The 22,925-nt window shown below is 39.5% G+C and overlaps 1 protein-coding gene across 5 annotated transcripts in view; it reads left to right on the top strand.

The window, feature by feature from the left end:
- The window catches only part of GHR (growth hormone receptor), a 300,380-nt gene that overhangs the window by 120,272 nt on the left and 157,183 nt on the right, over positions 1-22,925 (top strand). For 3 of the 5 annotated variants that reach the window (XM_021939160.2, XM_017959341.3, XM_017959337.3), the window contains exon 2: positions 16,146-16,226. In XM_021939160.2, coding sequence (XP_021794852.1) covers positions 16,157-16,226 — 70 coding nt within the window. In that variant the 5' untranslated portion in view covers positions 16,146-16,156. 5 annotated transcript variants of the gene reach the window in all.

Genomic DNA, 22,925 nt, shown 5'->3' with positions numbered 1-22,925 from the left:
TAGGCGGCAGCGGGGCCAGAGGTGTGAATAGCCTGGAACCTTCTGAGAAGATTCCTTTGTAGACAGAAGAAAGGGGAGATTTGTGGAAATGCTGGAAGATAAGGTAGGAAGAGGCCACATCAGATCACACATGGCTGGCTGTACCTCTCTAAAAGTTTATGATTTGTACTGGGGGGTTTGAAACAGAGGCTATAAATTGGCAGTTTAAGAAAATCACTGTGGTGTTAGTGGGAAGAATAGATTTTTGCAAGATTCTAACTAGGATTATTTTCAAAAATGTACGCCCAGTTTAGTCCAGATATCAGGGCTAGTTTGGAGTAAATTTCTTTCTTTAATTACTCCAGGGCTCTTGTATTGCTTCAGAGAAAGTAGAAAGGGGAACTCACCCTCATTCAGGGAGGGTAGGCGAGCGACCAGCCAGCTGGGGAAGGCCAAAGAGCCAGGTCACCTTGTGCCCACACTTGTTATGATTTGTTTGTACTGTCTGCTGGATGATCAATGATATTAGCTACGACAGCACATATGAGCCCGGGGTAAGTGTGTCTTCTTGCTACTTGAAGTGCTTCTTGAAAATAGTGACAGGCTGAAGACAACACGGAATACTGAAAAAGCCCATTGGACAGGGGACAGGAGACCTGGTGCTGCTCCCAGCTTGGCCAGCACCAGCTCCGGGGGCTTAGACACATTACTTCACCTCTCTGGGCTTAACTTACCCATTTATAAAATGCAACCTTTAGACTAGCACTGTCCTCGGGGCCTTGTTCAGCCCCTGGCTTCTGTCATTGTGATTCTGCGCCCCCCAAGGTTCCCCTGGGCCCCATCACTACTAACCCTAGGCTTCTAGACATGCTGATTCATAGAGAAATAGGAAAGCCATTTATCTTCAGTGAGTGTAAGCCAGAAGTACAGTTGTGTCTTAAGGAATCTAATCTAGTGAACATGGAAAATACTTTTCTAAGGAAAAAAATTGTGATTGGTGTTCTGTCCTGAGCTGATGGCAAAAGGGAAGCAGGAACCACTTCATACATCTCAATCCCTCTGTTTTTTCCTTTTTATCCTCTTGAATTTTTCTGCCTGTTCGTCTTTCAAAAGTGGAGAGGAGTTTGAATGGGGATGCTGAGGAGACTGAGGGTAGCCACCGATGGAAGAGGCTTGACTGGGAAGCCGAGTTCTGCCACCTGACAAAGGGGCACGTGTTCAGTGTTTATTTGGCATAGCAGCTGTTCAGGTGGAGCCTAGGCAGAATTTTGACGTCGTTGGGACCTTCCATACCTTTCTGAAAATCTCTTGCACCAACACCCGGCACCCTCAGGTTATGTTCTGCTTCCCAAAGTTCATCCCCAGGCTCAACTTCTAACCCTCTGTTTTCTCTTTTACCAGAACTAACTTCTAAAGATCCAGAGACAACAACTAGATGGTGGTCTGGATGTTCCTGAGGTGGAAAGAGAACCTCTAGTGCCTCTGGCTGACATTATATCCACTGACAGGTCCCCTCCCACATGCATACATGTAACATGTTTCTGCTCACTTATCAAATACAGCCCATGCTTTGATGATTGAGGACAGAGTGGGGATTATAAGTTGATGCAGTAGGTCTGTGTCTTGCCCTGAGAACTTCACAAACAGCAACACAGGCACCAAGAACTCATCACTCATCTGTTCCACCCACAGGGGTTTATCATCTTGTGACTTGGATATTGTGGAATATTTTATAGTAAAGGTTAAAAAAAATCAGTGTAGGCACAAAGGAGTTAACAGCTAAGTTGCAGTGTGGAGTATGGAAGGCTTCGTGGAGGTGGTGATATTTGAACGTGACTTTGAAGGGTAGGTAGAGTCCTGACTTGTCTGACAGTAGCCTTGAAAGTAGGGGAAACTTGACCATGAAGAAGGCTGTTGAAAGTCTGGAGAACAGAAAAGGTAGGGGACTAAGACTCTAGGAGAAGGTACTACATTCCAGAGAGAATACAGAAGTATAATCCTCCCTCATGGTGACAAGTTAAATGTGAGAAGGGATGGACTAACCAACTGGGTGAACCCTGATCTCATTAAGCAAGATAAGAAATAGAAGAAATGGGCCGGGCGCGGTGGCTCACGCCTGTAATCCCAGCACTTTGGGAGGCCGAGGCGGGCGGATCACGAGGTCAGGAGATCGAGACCATCCTGGCTAACACGGTGAAACCCCGTCTCTACTAAAAATGCAAAAAATTAGCCGGGCGAGGCGGCAGGCGCCTGTAGTCCCAGCTACTCGGGAGGCTGAGGCAGGAGAATGGCGTGAACCCGGGAGGCGGAGCTTGCAGTGAGCCGAGATCGCGCCACTGCACTCCAGCCTGGGCGACTAAGCGAGACTCTGTCTCAAAAAAAAAAAAAAAAAAAAAAAGAAATAGAAGAAATGAATCTGTATGTTCATTATGTAGGGATCAGAAGCAGGTAGGAAATGCCGACTTTATTTTAGACAGAGGTTATTTTAGGTACCTGTGGGCATCCAGGTGTATTATTTCCCTATGTCTGAAGCACATGTCCTTTGATTCTTTAGCATTTTGATGATGATGCTACATGTAAACTTCCCCCTAGGGATTTTCTGTAAGTTTTCTTCCTCATTCGAGAGTAAAGTTTTAACTGGTAACATGATCACAAGTGGTTGAAAAGTTAAAATGCTAGTCATATAACTTTTCAATGAAGGGAGCATGAATGGTTTGGTACTGTTTTACAAGATGTGAAAACTGATTTCACTTAAGTAGACTGTAACATAAAGTGTTTATGTGTCTGTCCCTTTGACTTTCTGGTAGGTGTACAGTCTCTCTGAATCAATAGTGGCTCAGACTTCTGATTTCAAACTTCTTCGGGCATCCAACTGGTTTAGGAGAAACACAGCCAGGTCATTGAATTGTAATTTCCTGAGTTATGGTGTGGTGGTCCCATAGGACAGTAAACATAAGCCTCCTGGGAACTGAACTTTTAATTCAGGAGGACTGAAAACAAGCTCTTCTGAGTCAAGATTTGCAAGGACATGTGACAAAGATAGACTGGCCTTCCCGCTTCCACACCATCTTTTCCTCCATAAATACGTGCTCCTTATTTTTCTTCTACCCTAGTCTGTTGTAGATTTTGACCTTGGCTGTTACTTTCCTACCAACACATTGCCTGTTTTTAAGTTTCCTGGTTTGACCTGATGTTAAGATGGAAAGCAAGGCTAGCAAACTGATGGAGATAGGGCCTTCCAGCCTTTCTCACTTTCCCTGGGATCATCTCATGTTGATTTACATGTTCAAAAAAATTTTTTAAAGAAATAAATTGTATCAGTTGCTCCAGAGGTGATTAGACTCTAGGGGCCTGATTTATCTTAGCCAAACTTAAGACATGGGCCAATACACCAAAATGTCAATATATTTATTTGTTTCGTATTGCACTGTCAAGCAATTTCATTTCATCTGATTATTGTGTTCATTTTCCTGAAAGATAGTGATCCCAGAAAACAAGAATCAGAAGGTCATTTGACAACTGTGGAGTTGAAATAGAGGGAACTAAATGACCTTAGGGCATAGCATCATCAAGCTTTGAGAAATTATTGCACCTGTCTCTGTGTTGGGACATTCTTTTTGGTCCCAGGTAGTTGGAGGAGACAAAGCTGTAAATTATTTACTAGTTTTTCAACATTTCCTTATCGTTTATTGTTAACTGACGGAACTATATTGTCTCTGAAGTCCCTTATGAATAAAATTGCTAGACATTGCAAAAATGTCCCTCTCAATATTGACATGTTTCAGTGGTGATTATTATCTTCCTGATTAATGTTTACGGCCAATCTCAGGCTCTATAATGGACTCTTAAAGGCTGTAGCAGTTTTCTATTGCTTCCATAACATATTACCACAAACTTTGTGGCTTAAATAATACCCATTTATTGTCTCACAGTTCTATATGTGAGAAGTCTGGGCACACCATGGCCAAACTGGGCTCTTGCTTAGAATTTGCAAGGCAGAAATCAGTGTTGTTAGGACCTCTAGGGATGAATTTGCTTCCAAGCCGATTCCAGTTGTTTTCATGAACTGAGTTCCTTGCCATTGTTGGACTATATTCCCCATTTCTTTGCTGGCTGTCAGCTGGGAGCCGGGTTTTGCTCCTTTTACTCCTGTCTGCATTGTGTCTCATGGTTTCTGTGTGCCCCCTTCCAGCAACAAGATTCTATGTACCCTCTTCCAGCAACAGAAGATCAAGTCCTTTTCAAGTTTCTAATCTCTCTGACTTCCCCTTCTGCCGTATCTCATTCTGCTTTTACAGGCTCGGGTGATTACATCAGTTTATGCAGGTAATCCAAGATAATCTCCCTATTTTAAAGCCAGTGGGTTAGCCATCTTAATTACATCCGCAAAGTTCCTTCACAGCAGTACCTCGATTAGTGTTCGAATAACCTGGGATGGTAAACTTGCAAGGGATCTTTTGGCATTCTGTCTATCCAGTCTCATCAGCAACATTTTGAAATATTGTCGTTACTTGAGTGATCATTTCTGTGACTGGCTGATTTCATCTATACATGTATATTATTTTTATTTGCCATTTTGTAGGGTAATATTTTCTGATCTTAATTCCATATTTCAGTATTAAAATTACTTGACATAGATCCATAAATCATCATCTGTTGCAAAAAAGCACATTAGTTGGTTGGTAGAATGGGGAGATTGATATTTCTTTTCTCTTCTTCTCCTTGGATGAGGGCAACTTTTGGGGGCAGATGAGTTCTGTTGTGACAAAAGTTATATAGCACATTTGGTTTGCACTGAATCAGCGATTCTCAATCCTGGCCATGCTTTAGAATTATACAAGAAAAATCTTCAAGTATCAATACTCAGTCCCTACCCTACTGATCCAATTTATCTATGATAAAGCCAGAGCATTGATTTTTAAGTTCCCCAGGTGATTCTAATATATAACCAAGGCTCAGAACTACTGATATGTTCCAACATTCTATTTTGGAGATAAAGAAGTTGAGGCTGAGGATGAGAACTTAGTCACATAAAGTCCATAACTAGTGACAGACAGAAGTTCTGTCCTACAAAAAAAAAAAATCGATGGTTTAATTGTATGTAGAGTTCAGTGCTCAGTAATTATGTACAAAGTGAGTGTTGAGAAGATCTGGAACACCCTACTTCTTGCTTTAGTAGGAAGACTATTTCTTTCTATGACTTTAAAAAATTATCAGACCTTGCAAAACAACTTATGAAGGTCTCTTCTCAGCAGCTTTGGCCTGCCTTGTGAGTAATAATAAACACAGATCCATTCTACACTAGCTAGGGAGCTGGCCGCGTGGACTTCTCCTACTCCTCTGTGTTCCAGAGCTTCGTGGTACAATGCAGTAGCCACTGGCCACATGTAGCTATTCAACACTTGAAATGGGACTAGTTTCGATTGAGATGTATGTGAGTGTCAAATGCATACTAGAATCAAAGATTCAGTATGAGAAAAACGGTGCAAAATATCTCATTAATACTTTTTACATTGATTACATGATGAAATAATATTTGAATATATTGAGTTAAATAAGATACATTATTAAAATTAATTTATCAATTTTTTAACTTTTTTAATGTAGTTACTAGAAAATTTACAACTATGTATGTGGCTGGCATTTGTGGCTCACATTATATTTCTGTTTAACAGCACTTTTCTAGGGAGTATTTTCTATGAAAGCTATTGACAATGAATGGTCCAAGTCCAAGCTATTACACCTCCTTTGATCTTGAAGAGTGAAGGGATACATTATAATCTTCCTGGAGATGAGACATGATATTGATCTGCCCTGTGTTTGCCATCTATCTGGCAGCCAGTCAGTCTGGCCAAATAGACTTCTATTTTTACATAGAAGCTTAAAGGAGGCAGGATAATGCCCCATGTCATGGAGAGAGCACACTGCATAGCTCTTAAGTAATGTACCCAAAAGTAGACCAGGTGCTATTGGAGGTTCTAAGGCATAGCAATAAATATTACATCCCTTGAGCAATGTAATACAGCCCTTGAAGAAACTGCCGTGTCAGCACTTATAAATTATCACTGTCTTTGACAGGCCCTATGCACTGAAAATATTATGGTGTCTACCTCTCTTTATAATTCACATCTAAATATTACTCTTTTTCTTGCTCCCTGTAGTTTGTTCTGATTCACTGCTACCCTGATTGTGTGTTTAGCGTGCCTACTTCACAATTTAAGAGGCATGGGAAAGTAAAGGCAGGCCTTGGAGAGATCAAGCACAGTTCAAAACCCTACCCAGAGATATTCTGCCTGTGTGAGCTTGGGAGGAGATTTACTTAACCTCTCTGAGCTCCTCTAAACTTCCATTTTCTCATTTGTGAAATGAGCATTTCTCTTGCAAGGTCTGTGTGAAGATTGTATGAAATAAGAAGGTTCCTGGCACACTTATTTGTTGGGTAGATATTGTGGTGAACATCTACTCTGTGGCAAGCCTATGGCTAATTGTTAGAATGTAATCGTGAGTGAGACACAGCTACTGCCTCCAGCTAAAAGAAGAGAAAGACAAGGAACCTAGTAACATCAGGACATGAATAGTCATCAATGAATGGCAGTTGTTATTACACAGCACAGTGCAGGATTTGGCTTATAACAAAAATTTGGAAGGGTGTTCAGGTGAGGGAATTGAGACCCATAGTGATTAAATGACTACCTGTGTCACCAGCTCAGGCAATGTTGGGCTGGTGCCAGGTTACGGGATTGCTGACTCCTCCTCTAGTAATGCTTTCCCCAGGAGATCACATTGCCTCACTCTTGGTTTCCCAACTTGTTTGCTTTAAAAGAATAACCTTGCCATGTTGGACTTGATAAAAGGAAAGAGGGGTTTCTCCCAATTTTTGCTCCATATGTTATTCGGGCATGCTAGTAACTAACTGTCTTTGAAAACCTACACTTCTGTTATGTTAACTCCAAAGAAGGCAGCAACACATGCACTTCTTTAAGATATGAAAAGCATTTAGTATACTATAAATTATTATAGTAATCATTGTTAGATTATATCTCACCAAGATAATGAATGTTTTCATTTGAAGACTTCACTGTATGAGAAATTGTCTCCTATAGCTTATTTATCTCCTTTTAGATTAGGTGAAACAGAATTTTCAAATTTGAGTCTGAAGAAAATTCCAACATCTTTAAATTTGTTTAAGGAGCATTCCCCATGGTCTATATGATCTATCATAGTAATTAAAAAATCAGATTTTAGAATGAGCCACTTGTAGAAAGAGAAAAAAAAGTAGAAAATCAATAAGAGGTTTCATTTTTCAAATTCTGTTTTGGAAAAAATTACTTGGTAGGGACAATAGTGTAAAGTAAGATATAAGAAGAAATATATCGTTCAAATAAGCGGCCATGCAGTTGGTTTTCTCTTTCCTGTAACAGTCACATCTGCATTGTGAATTCATTAATGCACCAAGTGAATCAAGCTTAGTGAGTTGACAAACATCCACAGGGATAGTTGCGGGGAGGCATTGCAAAGTGCAATGTGGGGTCCTAGTGAAACAGAATGCTTCGTTCTTTGAGAAAGTTCCACTCTGAATAGAAAAACTATGCATACCAAGATCGGAGTATGGCCAAGCATTTGGCTACTGAAATGCCCCTTCTTCTTTCATTCCTCCATAAAGGAAGAGGCAGAGACTCAGGTTCTTGTAACTCAGCTGCCTTTTTTGAGTTCTCCCAAGAGAAGTTCTAACTTCAAGCCAAGCAACTTGTCACTGGGATTTCTGTAACTAATTTTTAGGTCTAGAAATCCATGATTTCACAAAACAAATTATCTGAACCTAACAACAACCACATAGAATTTTCTTAAAGTAGACGAGGGAGGAATTAGCCCCTAAAGTATTTCCTGCACAATTGGAACTCCCTTTAGAAGATGTGCAATTGCCTGTGCACCCAAGCACAAATGGGCTGTATTATTGCCTTATCTAGGATATACACACTTTACATTATAATGGTCCTTCCCTTTCCCTGAACCTGCATATGATGTAAGTGCTCGATTTAGGAATAGTTACATATTGTGACTGGCGAAAAGCACATTTGCTGATTGCTCTGCCACCTGCCTAGATGTATATTTATATATCATGAAGATATATAATTTATCTTTTATGATAAATTATAATAAAAGATAAAGATATGTAATATATCTTGATATATAAATGAGGGTCCCTACTCTCAGTATACCCCATAGGAACATTATAAAACATAAATAGTCTGTTTGTTACTACTACCAAGAAGACTTTAGTAAGTGTAATAACTAACCCTTTTGGATACATGCAGAGCGAATGCCAAATGCTTTAAATAAATTATCGCATCTAATCCTGATTTTTTTATGAAAAAGGGAAAATCTTATCATATCAACATTAGAGATGAGCAAACTGAGGTTTGATAGAGCTAGGATTTTAACTTAGCTCTCTGTGACTCCAAAGCACATTCACTTAACCCCAACCTCACCCTCTCTGTAAATGAAGATTAACAATAGCATCTGTGGTAGAAGCTAACGTCTCCTGAGCTGGGAAAGTATCTTTCAATGATTATTAACTAAATGTGATCAGCTGCCAGTGGATCAGATGTCATCAAATGAAATTAAGTGTCCAGGGTTTACTCAACAGTACTGTCTCTTACGTTTTGTATCAATGTTAGTAGATTGCTTAATTTTTGTACCTGTTACCTCACATGAAGCCTAGATAGCATCAGTCCCTTCCCCAGCCAGTGTGTACTGGGTCCAGCTTCTGGCTTGTGAATCCAATCAGTGAATTAATGTTGGTAGCTTAAAATCAACCTTGAAAGAGGTATTTACACCACAGAAATTGGCAAATGATACAAATCATGACCCTTTTTTTAAATTCCAGAGAGACAAGTGTTAAACATTTACCAGTACACCACTGTCTGTGACTCAAATAGGGACATAATGTGAATAATTATACTTCTGAAGGTAAATGAATGCACACTGGGTACCCTTGAAAAAAACAACCTTCCACAGATACAATCATACCTAAGTCACCTAAGTCTTTAGTGAATTTTTTTGTCCCCATCATTCTGCTTTTGGGAGAACCTTTTACAACATAATCATGATGATTTTACATGTCTTTTGAATTTTTAAAAAATTACTTTATTTGTTCATTTTTGTTACAAAAGCAAATATGCCCACAGTAATCATTTAATGTTTTTGAATGCAAGTGCAGACATAGAAACAATAAAATGTATATATGAATGCTGCCAGTAGAAATAAAATGCAAGCCACGTATGTCATTTAAAATTTTCAACTACAGTCATGCACCACATAATGACTTTTCAGTCAATGATGGACTGGCCCCATAAAATTATAATATCATGTTTCTATGATATCTTTTCTATGTTTAGATATGTCTAGATACATAAATACTTAATATTGTGTTAAAATTGCTTATGGTATTCAGTAGAGCAGTAACCTGCTGCTCAGGTCTGTAGGCCAGAGCAATAGGCTATCCCATATAGCCTAGGTGTGTAGTAGGTTATACCATCTAGGTTTGTGTAAATACACTCTGTGGTGTTCGCAGAACCATGGAATTGCCTAATGATGCATTTTTCAGAATGTATTCCTGTCATTAAGTGATACATGGCTGTAATCACATTTAAAAAAATAAGAAGAAACAGAAGATTTTGTTTTAATAATAGATTTCATTTAACTCAGCAGTCAAAAATATGATTTCAACATGTTGTCAACATAAACATTATGAAGATGTTTTGCATCTTTTCTTCTTGTACTAAGCTTTCAATTTCATGTATATTTTATACTTATAGCACATGAATTTGGACGCTAAATTTTAATCATAAATACTTGATCTGCATTTACATTTCATAAAATGTAAAGCTTAAAAAGTGGGTTCATATATCCAACGTGTTCCAAATAGACTTACATATTTAATTAAATTTAAATTGTCATTAAATTCCTCAATTGTGTTCGCCACATTTTAAGTGCTCAATAGACACCTGTGACTTATTGTAACAGAATTGGTCAGTGCAGGTATGTACCATATATCCTTATTTTATAAAATTGGAGACCTAGGTTGGATGTGGTGGCTTATGGCTATAATCCCAGCACTTTGGGAGGCCAAGACGGAAGGATCAAGTGAGGCCAGGAGTTAGAGACCAGCCTGGGCAACATAGCAAGACGCTGTCTATAAAAAAAAAAATAGCTAGGTGGGTTGGCACATGCCTGTGGTACAAGCTATTTGGGAGGCTGATGAAGGAGGATCCCTTGAGCCCAAGAGTTGGAGACTGCAGTGAGCTATGATTATGCCACTACACTCCCAACCTGGGTGGCAGAGTGAGACCCATGTCTCTTCAAAAAGTAAAAATACAAATAATAAAACAAATAAATAAATAAAATTATAGACTTACTATATGTACTACTCCCAAAAGTCTTTTTCCCCCTCATACCTTACACATTTAAAATTCCCATCCTGCATTCCCCACTGGATCTCCAAGAGGAGAGAAATCTCAGCAAAAGTAGTTCTATCAAAACTGTCTGTGAGCTTTTCTTTCCTCATTCATAGGAAGGAAATAAATTCACCTAAGGCATTTTAGATCTGACCATTTTCCAAATTATCATCACCATAAAAAGTTGGTAACAACATGAATTCTGAAAGCAAACTATTTCAATGCATGCCTGGTGCTAATGAAAACCAGCAGTTTTAAATGCCCTTTTGGGTTAACCTCTTCCTTTTCCTGTGCTATATTATTGGAAAAGCTTCAGCAAGGAGATCGACTAGATTCAATTTCACAATATTTCTTAGTAATCAATGCTGGCATTTACTCTTCCCATATATTAATATATTAACATCACACTTCTAAGGATGCTTCTAAGGATGCTTTAATCACTTTAAAAAAAAATACTTGATACAAATTAGAGGGTGTCCGTTATTTTAGGTGGTGGTTTGTTTTATTTCCACAAAATTACAAACCAGATATAAGCATATTTTTCCCTGTGTGGCTTAATAAACTTTTTTTTTTTTGAGACAGAGTCTCACTCTGTCGCCAGGCTGGAGTGCAGTGGCGCGATCTCGGCTCCCTGCCACCTCTGCCTCCATGGTTCAAGCGATTCTCCTGTCTCAGTCTCCCAAGTAGCTGGGACTACAGGTGCACGCCACCGCACCCAGCTAATTTTTGTATTTTTAGTAGAGACGAGGTTTCACCCTGTTGGCCAGGAGGGTCTCAATCTCTTGACCTCGTGATCCACCCGCCTCAGCCTCCCAAAGTGCTGGGATTACAGGCATGAATCACCATGCCTGGCAAATAAACTTTTAATATAATTGTTGATAAAGGTGTTATGGAGACTTGTCACCATAATAGTCTAGTCTTCTCCTTAAATTCACGTGATACTCCTCATCTCTATGTAGCTCTCCCTCACCTTCAGTAATGACCTCCCTTGTCTCTCAATCTTTGGTCTCTTACCTTCAACTTCCCACTAGTCATTTCTCACATTTCCAAAAGTCTTATAATTGCCTTAAAACACCAAGTATCTGAAGCAGTCCTATGACCTTCTCCTCCCGCTAACCACCTCAGATCCCCAAATCCTGATTTCTTTCACTAGCACTATCTCTCATCCACACATACCCAGTTATTTGTGACAGACATGTCTCTATCATCTCTCATATCCAGTCATCACCAAATCTTATCAATACTTCTCAGTGATATTAAGTTAAGAAGCCATGAAGGGCAGTTGTAACCTAAGGAAAACCCACTTTTGCGCCAAATCTCTAGTGACTTTCTGATCAATCTGAGTTGAAAATGCTGTTTTAATCTGGTCCTACCTCACCAATCTAATTTTATGCCCTTTTATTCGTAAATTTGAACCTTGTTCTCTATTCACTAGCTTCCTCAGAATATCATCCAAAACATACTCAGAATTCATACTCATATCCAGAACATTTGCTCTGAGCTTTTACCATACAAGTTGACCATAGTTTCTCTCCCTTTTCCACTCTTATCTGTCATCTAGTTCTAATTTTAAGACTGTCAATTCGATGCCTGATTTTTCCCTAGTCTGACCTTCTATTTTCAGATATGCCCCTTCTTTTCACAGTTTCATGTGTTTGTACTGCCTTATTCTTGAAGAACCATGATTTTCATTGCTTTTGCGTTAATCTCCGTAGTGCCTTGCTCAGTGCTAGCAGGAACTAGTAGTTTAACAAATACTTGCTAATTATAAATTAAAGAGAATTAAACATATTGGTTTCTTTGTCAAGAGTTGGTTATAGCATGCTGGAAAATGTATTATATCTAACCCTCATCTTTTCTCATGTGTTTACAAATTGTTTTATGGCCAAAGAATAAGTTAGTATATCATGGGCCTAATGATGTAATTTGGAGGCCTCCTCTGCTGGGCAGTCTACAGATTTAAAATTCATGCCAGCTGCATTACACTGGTTTTGAACTTGCTTTTTCTTGAGAAAGATGGGAAGCAGGCAAAATGCCTCAGGCTTTGAGGGTGGAAATGGTGTGAGTTCCATTATGCAAGAATAGAAGCCCATTTTTTATCCCGCCTGCTGAAAATCTTGCCATGAGTCTATAGTCAAAGAATGTGTAAATATCAAAAGAAATTTAGAGAGGGATTTTCCCTAGGAAAATATTGCAAGCTTAAAAAACCCGGGGAGCTAAGGTCCAATTTAGTAGATTCCTCTGAACAATGCCATCCTCTACTTAGATTATTATAGAACCTCTTATGACAGTATTTGAGTGGACTGCTGTGTCTCTGGGTTAATGGGTACAAGTAATAAGTTTAGGTATCTGGGCAAAAAGGGTTTGGTGGAGGGGAATAGAGGGACTTTCTTTTTCTCACATCTGGCATATCATTACATTGTAATGTTAGATAACATTAAAGTTCCGAACTTCATGTGTCAGCACTCTGACCTTTCCTAGGGACATTTTATCTCGGCTAGAACCTAATAGAGAAAGATTCCCACATCTAGAAGGTGCCATGTGGGGCTCTGCAAAGATGACGTGGACTGCTTACAATACAGTTGAATGTCACTTCTCGTGGCCTGGCTCATGTGAGGACCCTAGAGAGAGTTCTGCAGAGGAGTGCAGTGGGCTACTTTTGGAGTCATTCCCACTGAGCCAACATCAGTGGAAGAGAAGGGGAAGAGTTAGGTTCTAATAAAGCACTTAGCTTCTGCTGAATCCATCCACATTTCTTTATCCTCCTCCTGGCCCGTGGTCTTAGTTAGAATTGGGTCCCTATGCAGTGTTCCAGGAAGCAGTAAACTGCACTCACCTCCTATTTGGGAGCATGGCAATTTTAAATATTATTTTCTGCTGTAGGAGTATGCAGACAGATTTCTGGTTAATTTTGTGTTAAGGATTCTTGTTTGTTTTTTGTTTTGATAGAGCACATTCTATGGACATATGTTCAGCTTGTAAAGGAAGTGTTATAATTATAGTTCCTTTTTTTTCTGGAGACTGAGTCTTGCTCTGTCGCCAGGCTGGAGTGCAGTGGCATGATCTCAACTCACTGCAACCTCCGCCTCCCCTGTTCAAGCGATTCTCCAGCCTCAGCCTCCCAAGTAGCTGGGATTACCGGTATGCACTGCCATGCCCAGCTAATTTTTGTATTTTTAGTAGAGACGGGGTTTCACCGTGTTGGCCATGATGGTCTCGATTTCCTGACCTCGTGATCCACCCGCCTCGGTCTCCCAAAGTGCTGGGATTACAGGCGTGAGCCACCGCGCCCTACCTAGTTCTTTATTTGGAAGAAGTGAAGCTCATTTGCATGCAGCTGCTTTCAAAAGTTTCGGGATTGGAGGAAGGTCATCAACTATTCAACTGAAGCAAATGCCATTTATTTGTGGCATCTGCCAGGTATCCTTGAGATGTCTGAAGAGGTGACTTCCAAACCAGAGGATGCAGCCTTCTGAGAAATGCAAACCTGTTCACACCCTTGCTCAGATGGGAAGCAAAAAAGGCTGCCTGGGAATTGGGGATTTACTGTTATACCCTGACATCAGAATAGCAGGTGCTACTGGAAACTTCTTTACCTGACACTAAGTGTCTTGGGAGATAACAAGTAAAATTAACACTGTATACAGCATCCAGTTCCTCAGTGTTTTCTCCACTTAAAAAGAATCAGCTGGGCACGGTGGCTCATACCTGTAATCGCAGCACTTTGGGAGGCCAAGGCGGGTGGATCATTTCAGGTCAGGAGTTAGAGACAAGCCTGGCCAACATGGTGAAATTCTATCTCTACTAAAAATACAAAAATTAGCTGGGCATGGTAGCACACACCTATAGTCCCAGCTACTTGGAAGACTGAGGCAGGAGAACCACTTAAACCTGGGAGGCAGAAGTTGCAGTGAGCCGAGATCATGCCACTGCACTCCAGGCTGGGCGACAGAGTGAAACAAAAAAAGAAAAAAGAAAGAAAGAATCAAATTCAAAGCAAATACTTAGTTACCAACAGGATTGCATTTTTAGCCTATAACATCTTTTTTTTAGCCTTTTAATATGTTTCTGCTGGAGGTTTCCAGCTTTGATTACATAGCCTGTTCACCTAGGAGTAAAGGACATTGGGAGGGAGAGATGTTCAGTGGTTCTCATTTGGAAAGTAGATAAGGATGATGCAAGGCCGTCAGCTCAAGGCCTTCCAGGTTAGGAATTAAAAACATGGATGTTGTAAAAACCACAACTCATATTTATTTGAAATCTCACCATTGACAGAGTGTGTTCACCTGCATGTTTACACTCAATCCTATGAACGACTCCATGAAGCAGTGTATGGAGGAGAGTTCCTCATGCATGTGGGTTTGCACATGGGGATTCAGATGCAAGAAGATACTTAGTTTACATAGAGATATGTTTTTTATTTTACGAATATAAAATTATATGGAACAAAAAAAGATAAGTCCTCTGCTGTCTAGAAATTACAGTACATCAAGAATTTTATCCCTATGTAGAATTACACAGCCATTGCCAGAGGACCACATCTGTAGGCCCATGAAAACAAACATCTTTGCTCATTATTTCAGCCTGATTAGGGATACCATGAAGGGCTATTCCATTAGGTCAGGTTTGCACAGTAATAAAAATGAAGCCAGTAGAGGTCCTGTTGGAGCTCCTAGTATGATGATAAGTGTCTGAGTAACTTGTAAATAGTGCAATTTTATGGAAATGTTGCAGCTAAGCTTTAAAGTAGTTGGCATTAGTTGTTAGACACAACAACAGCTCTACAAAAGGCAATATGCTGAGTTCATTTTTGACTAGCCCAAACTTGCCTCAAAAGATCCGGGATGTGGACACCCTGGTATATTTTTTCTAGAAAAGCTTATTTCCTTCCTCCAGATAAAGGTGTATGGTCACTGAGGTGTGTACTGACAGATGTGTTGATCTACTCTCTCCGTTAAACTGAAGGGCTCCAGGTGTGGCCACACTGGGCTTCTAAATGCCTAGCAAAGCCACAGATGCATCCCTCTTGGTGTCTGAGGTGTTCACATTCCTGGGTCTTTCAGATCTGTATTCCTCATGAAAATAAAAACTCTCTACGATACAATCTGTCCTTGTGGGTTTTTAGTTTTACTAGGGAGTTTTTGTTTTCTTTTGCTTCCCGCCTTCTTTCTGCTTCCCTTCTAGTTAAACCTCTTTAGGATGGCTCATTAGCACTTTGTTTTGAGTGTGTTGAGCTGTTTTGTTCACTGGGAAACAGATTTATGAAATGTTACCGTTACCGTGATTGTTCTGTTTTTCCTTTTATGGCCTGTCCAGCTCAAGGCCCCATGCTTGCTGATACTGCTGATAAGGTTTTCTATTTCCAGATCAAATTGAAGTAAACCTTACTGGCCCTGTTACTGAAGCTGTGCATGGGGGTCATTGGCTGTGAGGTGTTTCTATGGCTTTGAGCCAGGATGTGAACATCTCTAGTGTTCATGTTATTTCCTGAGACGAGTACTCACGTGCAGTAGAATTTATTACAACCTGCTGTTTGAGTTCATGAAAAGTAGGACAATATGAGACTCGGGGCAATGAAAGACTTACTAGGATTCCTTCTGGAACTGATTCATCAGCACATTCATGGCTTACCCAGTCTTTAAACAGTATTTCATGATAATGGTCTGCTTTTAATTACTGGGCTTTACCTTACTCTTTTTGTGATTGCAGGTCCTACAGGTATGGATCTCTGGCAGCTGCTGTTGACCTTGGCACTGGCAGGATCAAGTGATGCTTTTTCTGGAAGTGAGCGTGAGTTCTGCTTTTCCATTTCCACCCTCAGTGGTTTGAAACAACACTGAATTGTATTTGTTATATCCAAGTTTTGTGGATGATTTCATTAAAAGATGCAAGTTTTACATAGCAGCAACTAGGAAACTTGATTTAACTTTAAAATCAGAAACTAGTAGGACTTTTCCGTGGATGTTTAGGAGGAATGCAGTAGTCAGTCAACTTTGGCATCTGGTGTTTTCATGTCAAAAATTAATGCTACAAATCATGCTGAGGACATTTATGTTGAAGAAAAGCCAGGTCTCTTGTTCTCAGGCTCTGGGAGAAATATTGAAGTTACACTGAAGAGTTATTAGCTTACTGTTCACTCAGTTCATTTGTGACTAAGGATATCTAGTCTATTTCCAGAGCTCAGAATTCAGGCTTGTTAATCATATTCTCTGAGAAAGGAAATTGCAGGTTTCAAATGAATTTCACCTCTCACTCTCTGGGTGATTACCATTTGGCTAAGTTGAGGGAAGAGACACCTGAAATAGTTGAATGATATACCCAGAAATTATGAGCTTCCTTCCCTATCTCTATAATTCTCCCTCCCTTTTTTATATCCCTCTCCTGGTAGAGAAGTCTCAATATGTATAAACTATGTTTCATAGCAGACCTAACTAAAACAAGGAAGAGTAATGGAAGGGAAAGGGGAGAAGAATTTTTCTGTCAGAAAGAAAACTGTGCTCTCTAAAGGGTGGTGGGAGACCTTTTTTTTTTTTTTTTTTTTTTAATGAGTACTTGATACTTTTCCTTGCCTGTGCTTCTACAGAAGAAAGAAACAATGTATTTCTCCCATGCTATGACACTGAATTTAGTTGTTACTTTAAGAGTGTCTGACTCCCCTTCTCACCATTCAGCTCATGTTGGAAAATACAGTTTAACAGCAGACTTAGCGCCTTAAGATGTCCTCCCTGACCTTCTAGCCAAAAATAAATCCGTAGTAGTGAGCTGCTGAGGGTGACCAGAGTCACTTAGAAAACGAGAAGAGTAAAAGATGTTATTTTATCTCTTAAAGCAATTTAAAAATATTTATAGAAAAGAGTCATAATTGTTTGAAATATTTTTTGGTCTCTCTGGTGTTATAATGTCAACATTATGCAAGTCAAACATGGAGAGAATTGCAGGCTCCATTTCAGCAGCTTTTCCCATGGCTGGTTTTAGACCCTGGTTCTGAGCCAAAAAATTGCAGCTGAGATCCTCTGCTGTTCCAAAGTCATGGTGGCTTAATCTCTCGTTTCTTCATTAAGGTGACTTTCACTCTACTGGGCAAGATTTGAGGAATTTAAAAAAGCTTGTGAAATGAAAAGTATGGCATAGGAAATCTTTAAAGAAAATTTAAAATGCATCCCCAGCTGAGAGATTAGAGCTCAAATTACATTTCAGAACTAGAAAGTCTGCACGGAGCATCTGTTTCCACTGCTTCGACATTTTACTAAACCTTTGAGTTCCTGAGTGAAGAGAAAACATCATTAGTTGCTTTTAATGCTTGATTTTTTTTCTTTTTAATAGTTTTGTTTGATTCATTTATTTGTTTAGGGAGAGCAGAATATAAGCAAATGCAGTGGTTTATACTAAACACAAATCACATATCCTACCAGTGGTTACACATAGGAAGTAATTTAACAAAGAAGAACATTTTTGTCTCCTTTTTTTTTTTTTTTTTTTTTTCTTGTTGAGCTAACCAATATTTCTTTTTCCTTTGGAATATGTGCATATTCCAGAATCCTTTCTTAAAATGATCTAAAGGTTAAGGATGGGGTATGATGTTTATGTAAGAAGGCATATGTAAGCTCATTCCAGCATGTGTGTGCATGCTAGCCTCTGTGTGTGTGTGTGTATTCTAGTTCTGGTCACTTATCTAAGGGGTTCTTGGGTTCAGCCAAAGTTACTGCATAACATGACACGGGTCAGTCTCAGATGACATTTATGGGCCATGTGTTTGTTTTTCTGCCAGGTCTGGATTGTAGCCAAATCATTTCATTTTTATTGTGTCTCCTCTTGAATAAGGCAGACTAAAAATGTAGTTGAAATTTTAAAAAAAGAAAAGATACTACTATTGAATTCAGTTTGGTCAGTGAAAGAGGTGGCACTGATGGGTAAGTGATCTTGGAAGCATCACCTGGAGAAAAGTCACCCAGGAGCTGGTAGACGATGGCAGACCTCTATGCATAGGGAAGGGTGGCACTTGAGCAGGGATTTTCTTGCGGGCAGATGAGCAATTAGAAATATACTGGCCCTGAAAGGATTTTTTTTAATTAAATCTGATTGCCCTGTGGGAAATTTAATGAGAACTAAATTTGAATAGTGCCATTATTGTGCTAGCTAAAGTGTTGTAATAGATATTTTCTGTCTCTCATCCTTAACATGAAGCTCTCATCCTTAATATGAAGCTCTGTATCTGCTCCTCAAAGCCAATGACATAGTCTTGAGGAGAATTTTTTATTCCAAAATCAGGAATGATCCACAATGCCTTGTTTTCAAAGGGCTTCACATGGTTGACCTGTCAACTGATTCTGTCCAAATTGCTGCTGCTGGAATGATGTTGCTAGTGAGAAATGTGCATAAAGATCTGATGGATAAAAGTATTCTTCCAAGGAGTGCCTGTTATAAATTAGGTCGTATATCTCTACTATTTCAGTCAGTCCACCCCTGAATATACCCTTTGACCTCAGTAACCTAAGGTGGAAGTAGGCAAGCCCCTGTCTTGTAGTTCAGTCTAGCTAGGACATGAGGAATGTCTTGAAATTAATGAGAGACTGTATATCTTTAAGGTTTAGATTGTGTGATGAAGAGAAATGGTCAGGATGCCCTGAAAAAGAATAGATCAAGGTGGACTAGAATAGTTAATTCAACAAATTCAATGTACTGATAACTCTTAAGAGTTTCCTATTTTCAAAGCCTGCACCTACGGCTATGAGGAATACATTGATTCTTCCCTCAAGGAACTTTTCATGTGTTAATAGATCAGGCATGTACACCAAGAATTACAATATCAGGCATTGTATATTAACTATCAAAATGGCTTGAATCACACTTTATAGAAGTGATGATGTTGGGAGGGATACCTCAGCTGTGGTGAATTACAGCTTCATAAAGGAGGCTGGCATTGTTTCAATAGAGACTAGAATGTCGGGTTTAAGATTTTAAAAGGCTGAGAAGAACAGAAGGCTATTACAGGAATAACTTATGCAATAAAGCAACAACATAAACAGAAGTGTACAGATGTAGATATGAGATGTCCATGGAGAACAATTCATTCACTTACTGAGTGTTTATATATATATATATATATACACACACACACACACACACACACACACATATATATATATATATGGCACTGTCTAGTCAATGGATGGTTCTATTTTAGCATTTAACATTCAACGAATATTTCTTGAGCACTTACTTCATGGAAGGCATAGGATTAATTTGGCCAGGGTGTGTGGTACATAGGTGCTATATTTGTAATTATTCCCCTTGGAAGCAAACTTAGGTCAGTAGGTTTGAGTCAAATTATAGAAGGCCTAGAGATAGCAAAGGCATTATGGAAAAGGCAAGACTTGCTGGGCCCTTGAAGAATCAGTAGCATTTGGAGAGGAAGAAAAGAAAGAGGAATTGTATGCCATATCCAGCAAGTAATAGGCCTCAATGTTGGAGGCCAGAGAAAAGTGCTACCTGCAAGATGGAATAGTTTGTATGTGTGATATTTATATGTAACATATATAATACCTATGTATAATATTGATATATATTTACATATAACATATTTATATTTGTATGTGTGTAATACATACACTATATATGTACATATATACATATATATGTGTACATATGTACAGTATATGTATATAGTATATATATATATGCATGCCAGTTAGGTGTGGCTTATAGGCAAAGCACATAATTGACATCACTCAAATTCTGCAAAAGGTGTTATATCATTCTACACCCTTCAAGGTAAGAGACTTAGGAATGAGGTGCCACATCCTAAGGGAACCGAGAGCCCCAAAATAATGTTTTCTGTATATTTTGAACATTTTTCATAAACCTATGCACACTGACAAAACACTTACTTGAAAGAAAAGACACTCCTGTTCTCATTGCTATCAGATAGGAAATAATGGCACAGTGGACAAAACAATTTATTTTTTTAAATAAACTCTATCCCACTACAGGTGAAGTTCCACACAGCCCTGAGAGGATGTCAAGACATGTCGGATATATTTCATACAAGTATTCGAGTCATGGTTTCAGTTAGTAAACAGTAATGAATGCATCTGTTAAATGTGTTCAAGAATGAACAATTCAAGGCTTTCCATTCACAGTGAAGATGGGGAGAAAAGCCACAGAGCTTTTGATTGCTGCTGTCTTGACCATCATCCAGAGGCAAGAAGAAATCTTATGGTGTGTTCTAGTGCTATAGCCTGTGTCCATGTACATCAGCAATCCTCTGACCCCTTGTCCTCCTGATATTGCAGACTTTATTTGATGTTGGAGTTCAGCAGGTCACAGCAAGCTGGGTTAATCTAGATGGTGCCAATGTAGATAATGACACAAAAAAAGTCTTTCAAGAAGCTTTTATTAAGTCATTTTACAGATTCAAGGAGGAATTTTATGTATTTATTTATTTATTCATTCATGCATGCATTTATTCATCTTTTTCTTTTAGAGATAGGAACTCGCTATGTTGTACAGGCCCCAAACAGTTCTACTAGCTTCACACAATCTTTCTTCAGTCTGTAGAGTAGCTGGCATTATAGGTATGAGCCACTGTGCCCAGTCCAAGGAAGAATTTTGAATGTATATTCCTGCCTCTAAGGAGCTCACAGTCTTTAGAAGAGAAAACAGAGAAATAAACATAATTTAATTGTGATCCTCTTAGGTTATTAAAGGGTTTTAATCTAGGTAATAATACTGTTAGATTTTTACTTTGTCAATAATACTACTAATAGGATAAAAGTAAATTCAAAAGGGATGAATTAGAGGAGGAAGGTGATGACAATAGGTCAGGAGAGAGATAATCTAAGTGTGGCAGGGGTGATTAAAAAATAGATGGATCACAAACACAGGGATGTTAGGAAGACAGAGTTACCAGTACTCAGAGTCCAATTAACCTGTGGATATTTGACTTGGGGAACTATCAGTGCCTTCTTTTCCATCCGTTTCTAAGTTAATTAATGTGATCATCAGCAATGACTCACGTTTAATGCAGTGAAGTCCTGGTGCACAGTTCAGCCTATTAGCACTAAAGTGGCACTTGCACAGAACAACTCTGTAGGGGAGGAAAAACGCTGAGGCTGGATGACAGCAGAGTGTCTAAGCTACGCATCTTTTGTACCATTTCTCTGAACTCCTCATGCCTGTGTCTACCCTGGGTTCCACAGCTCTCTGCTCAGCTCTGCAGTATGGCTGTGATATAGCTCAGGCTACTATGCAGTGAGGGTCTACAGCAAGGACAAAGGTCTGAACTCCCTCCTCATTGTAGTCTCTGGACATTTGTGACTCTATCCCGAGACCTTGACAACCCCCCAAGTATTTTATCATTGGTAGAGTATGTACTTAACTCATGGGATGCAATAAAATATATGCAGGATGAGTTGAGAACAGCAAAGCCATGTGCTGGGCAGAGTCTGGGAGGTTGGTTAGGCTCCCACAGAAACTGAGTGACTCACCTCTACAAAGAAGCTGGCAGTGTGAGTGATTAGATTTATGCCACAGCTAATTAGTAAATTGAAGGAGTGGGACCACCCGAGAATACTTAGAACCCTGACTGTTAGTTAAATTCACACATGCCAGTGATCGAGTATATTTCTGGTCTTCCACATTAGATGCCAGCTCTTATGGGACCAGAGCCAGTCCTGGTTATATAATAGAATGTTTCCACACCAGTTTGGTTCGGTATCCTAAATTGGGGCTCTTGTTATGGGGTAGACAGGAATGAGGTCGACATAATGTATTTGGTGTTTGGTGATGGCAAAGAGTACCTGTTCATAGACACACCTGGTTGTTCACCTCTGGCTAGAGACCAACCCAAGTTCAACTGTACAGAAGTCCATTTTGGCCTTTACTGGCCCAGCCAGCCTCTACCTGAGATCATTCCCTACAACAAGGGGCCCAGGATTCCTCAGTCACCCCAGCACCTTTTTCCGAGGAAAACCATCTCATGAAGAACTTGCCACTGATGATTTTCTCCTCACTGTGCATTGAAGTCAGTGGGTTTCTAACTGAGAACTGGTTCCTTTTAAACCTTCTTAACCTTACACTGTATATGATATAGAACTGTAGGCAGTTCAGAGTCACCAATAAAGACATCTTTTGGGGTCTCTACTTGGCTTGTGACCACCTGCTTATCCACAGTATTATGCACCTAGCTTGTCATCAGGCAGAGTCACCAGCAGCCACAACACAAGGGTCCACCTTCATCTTTCCGAAGCAGCAGGCAATGTCACTCCATTTTGACTTTTCTGGCAATACTCACATGGATTGTTAAATAATGCTGTCAACAGTGTCATCTTCAAACCCAAAGCAAAGCTTCCTCATCATCTGTAGTTAGCAGCATAAAGGCGGTGATGATGTGTAACATAAACACACTTTGAAATCTGATGCAATTGACCCTACGAAGAGAGTATTCCTTAGTGCCCTGTCTGGCAACTCCTGGAGAGACCAAGAGGCCTT

Source organism: Papio anubis, chromosome 5, assembly GCF_008728515.1.
Source record: "Papio anubis isolate 15944 chromosome 5, Panubis1.0, whole genome shotgun sequence".
In the NCBI taxonomy this organism is placed as follows: domain Eukaryota; kingdom Metazoa; phylum Chordata; class Mammalia; order Primates; family Cercopithecidae; genus Papio; species Papio anubis.
The sequence above is the reverse complement of the archived record's forward strand: the minus strand, read 5'-3'. Positions and strand labels throughout refer to the sequence as shown.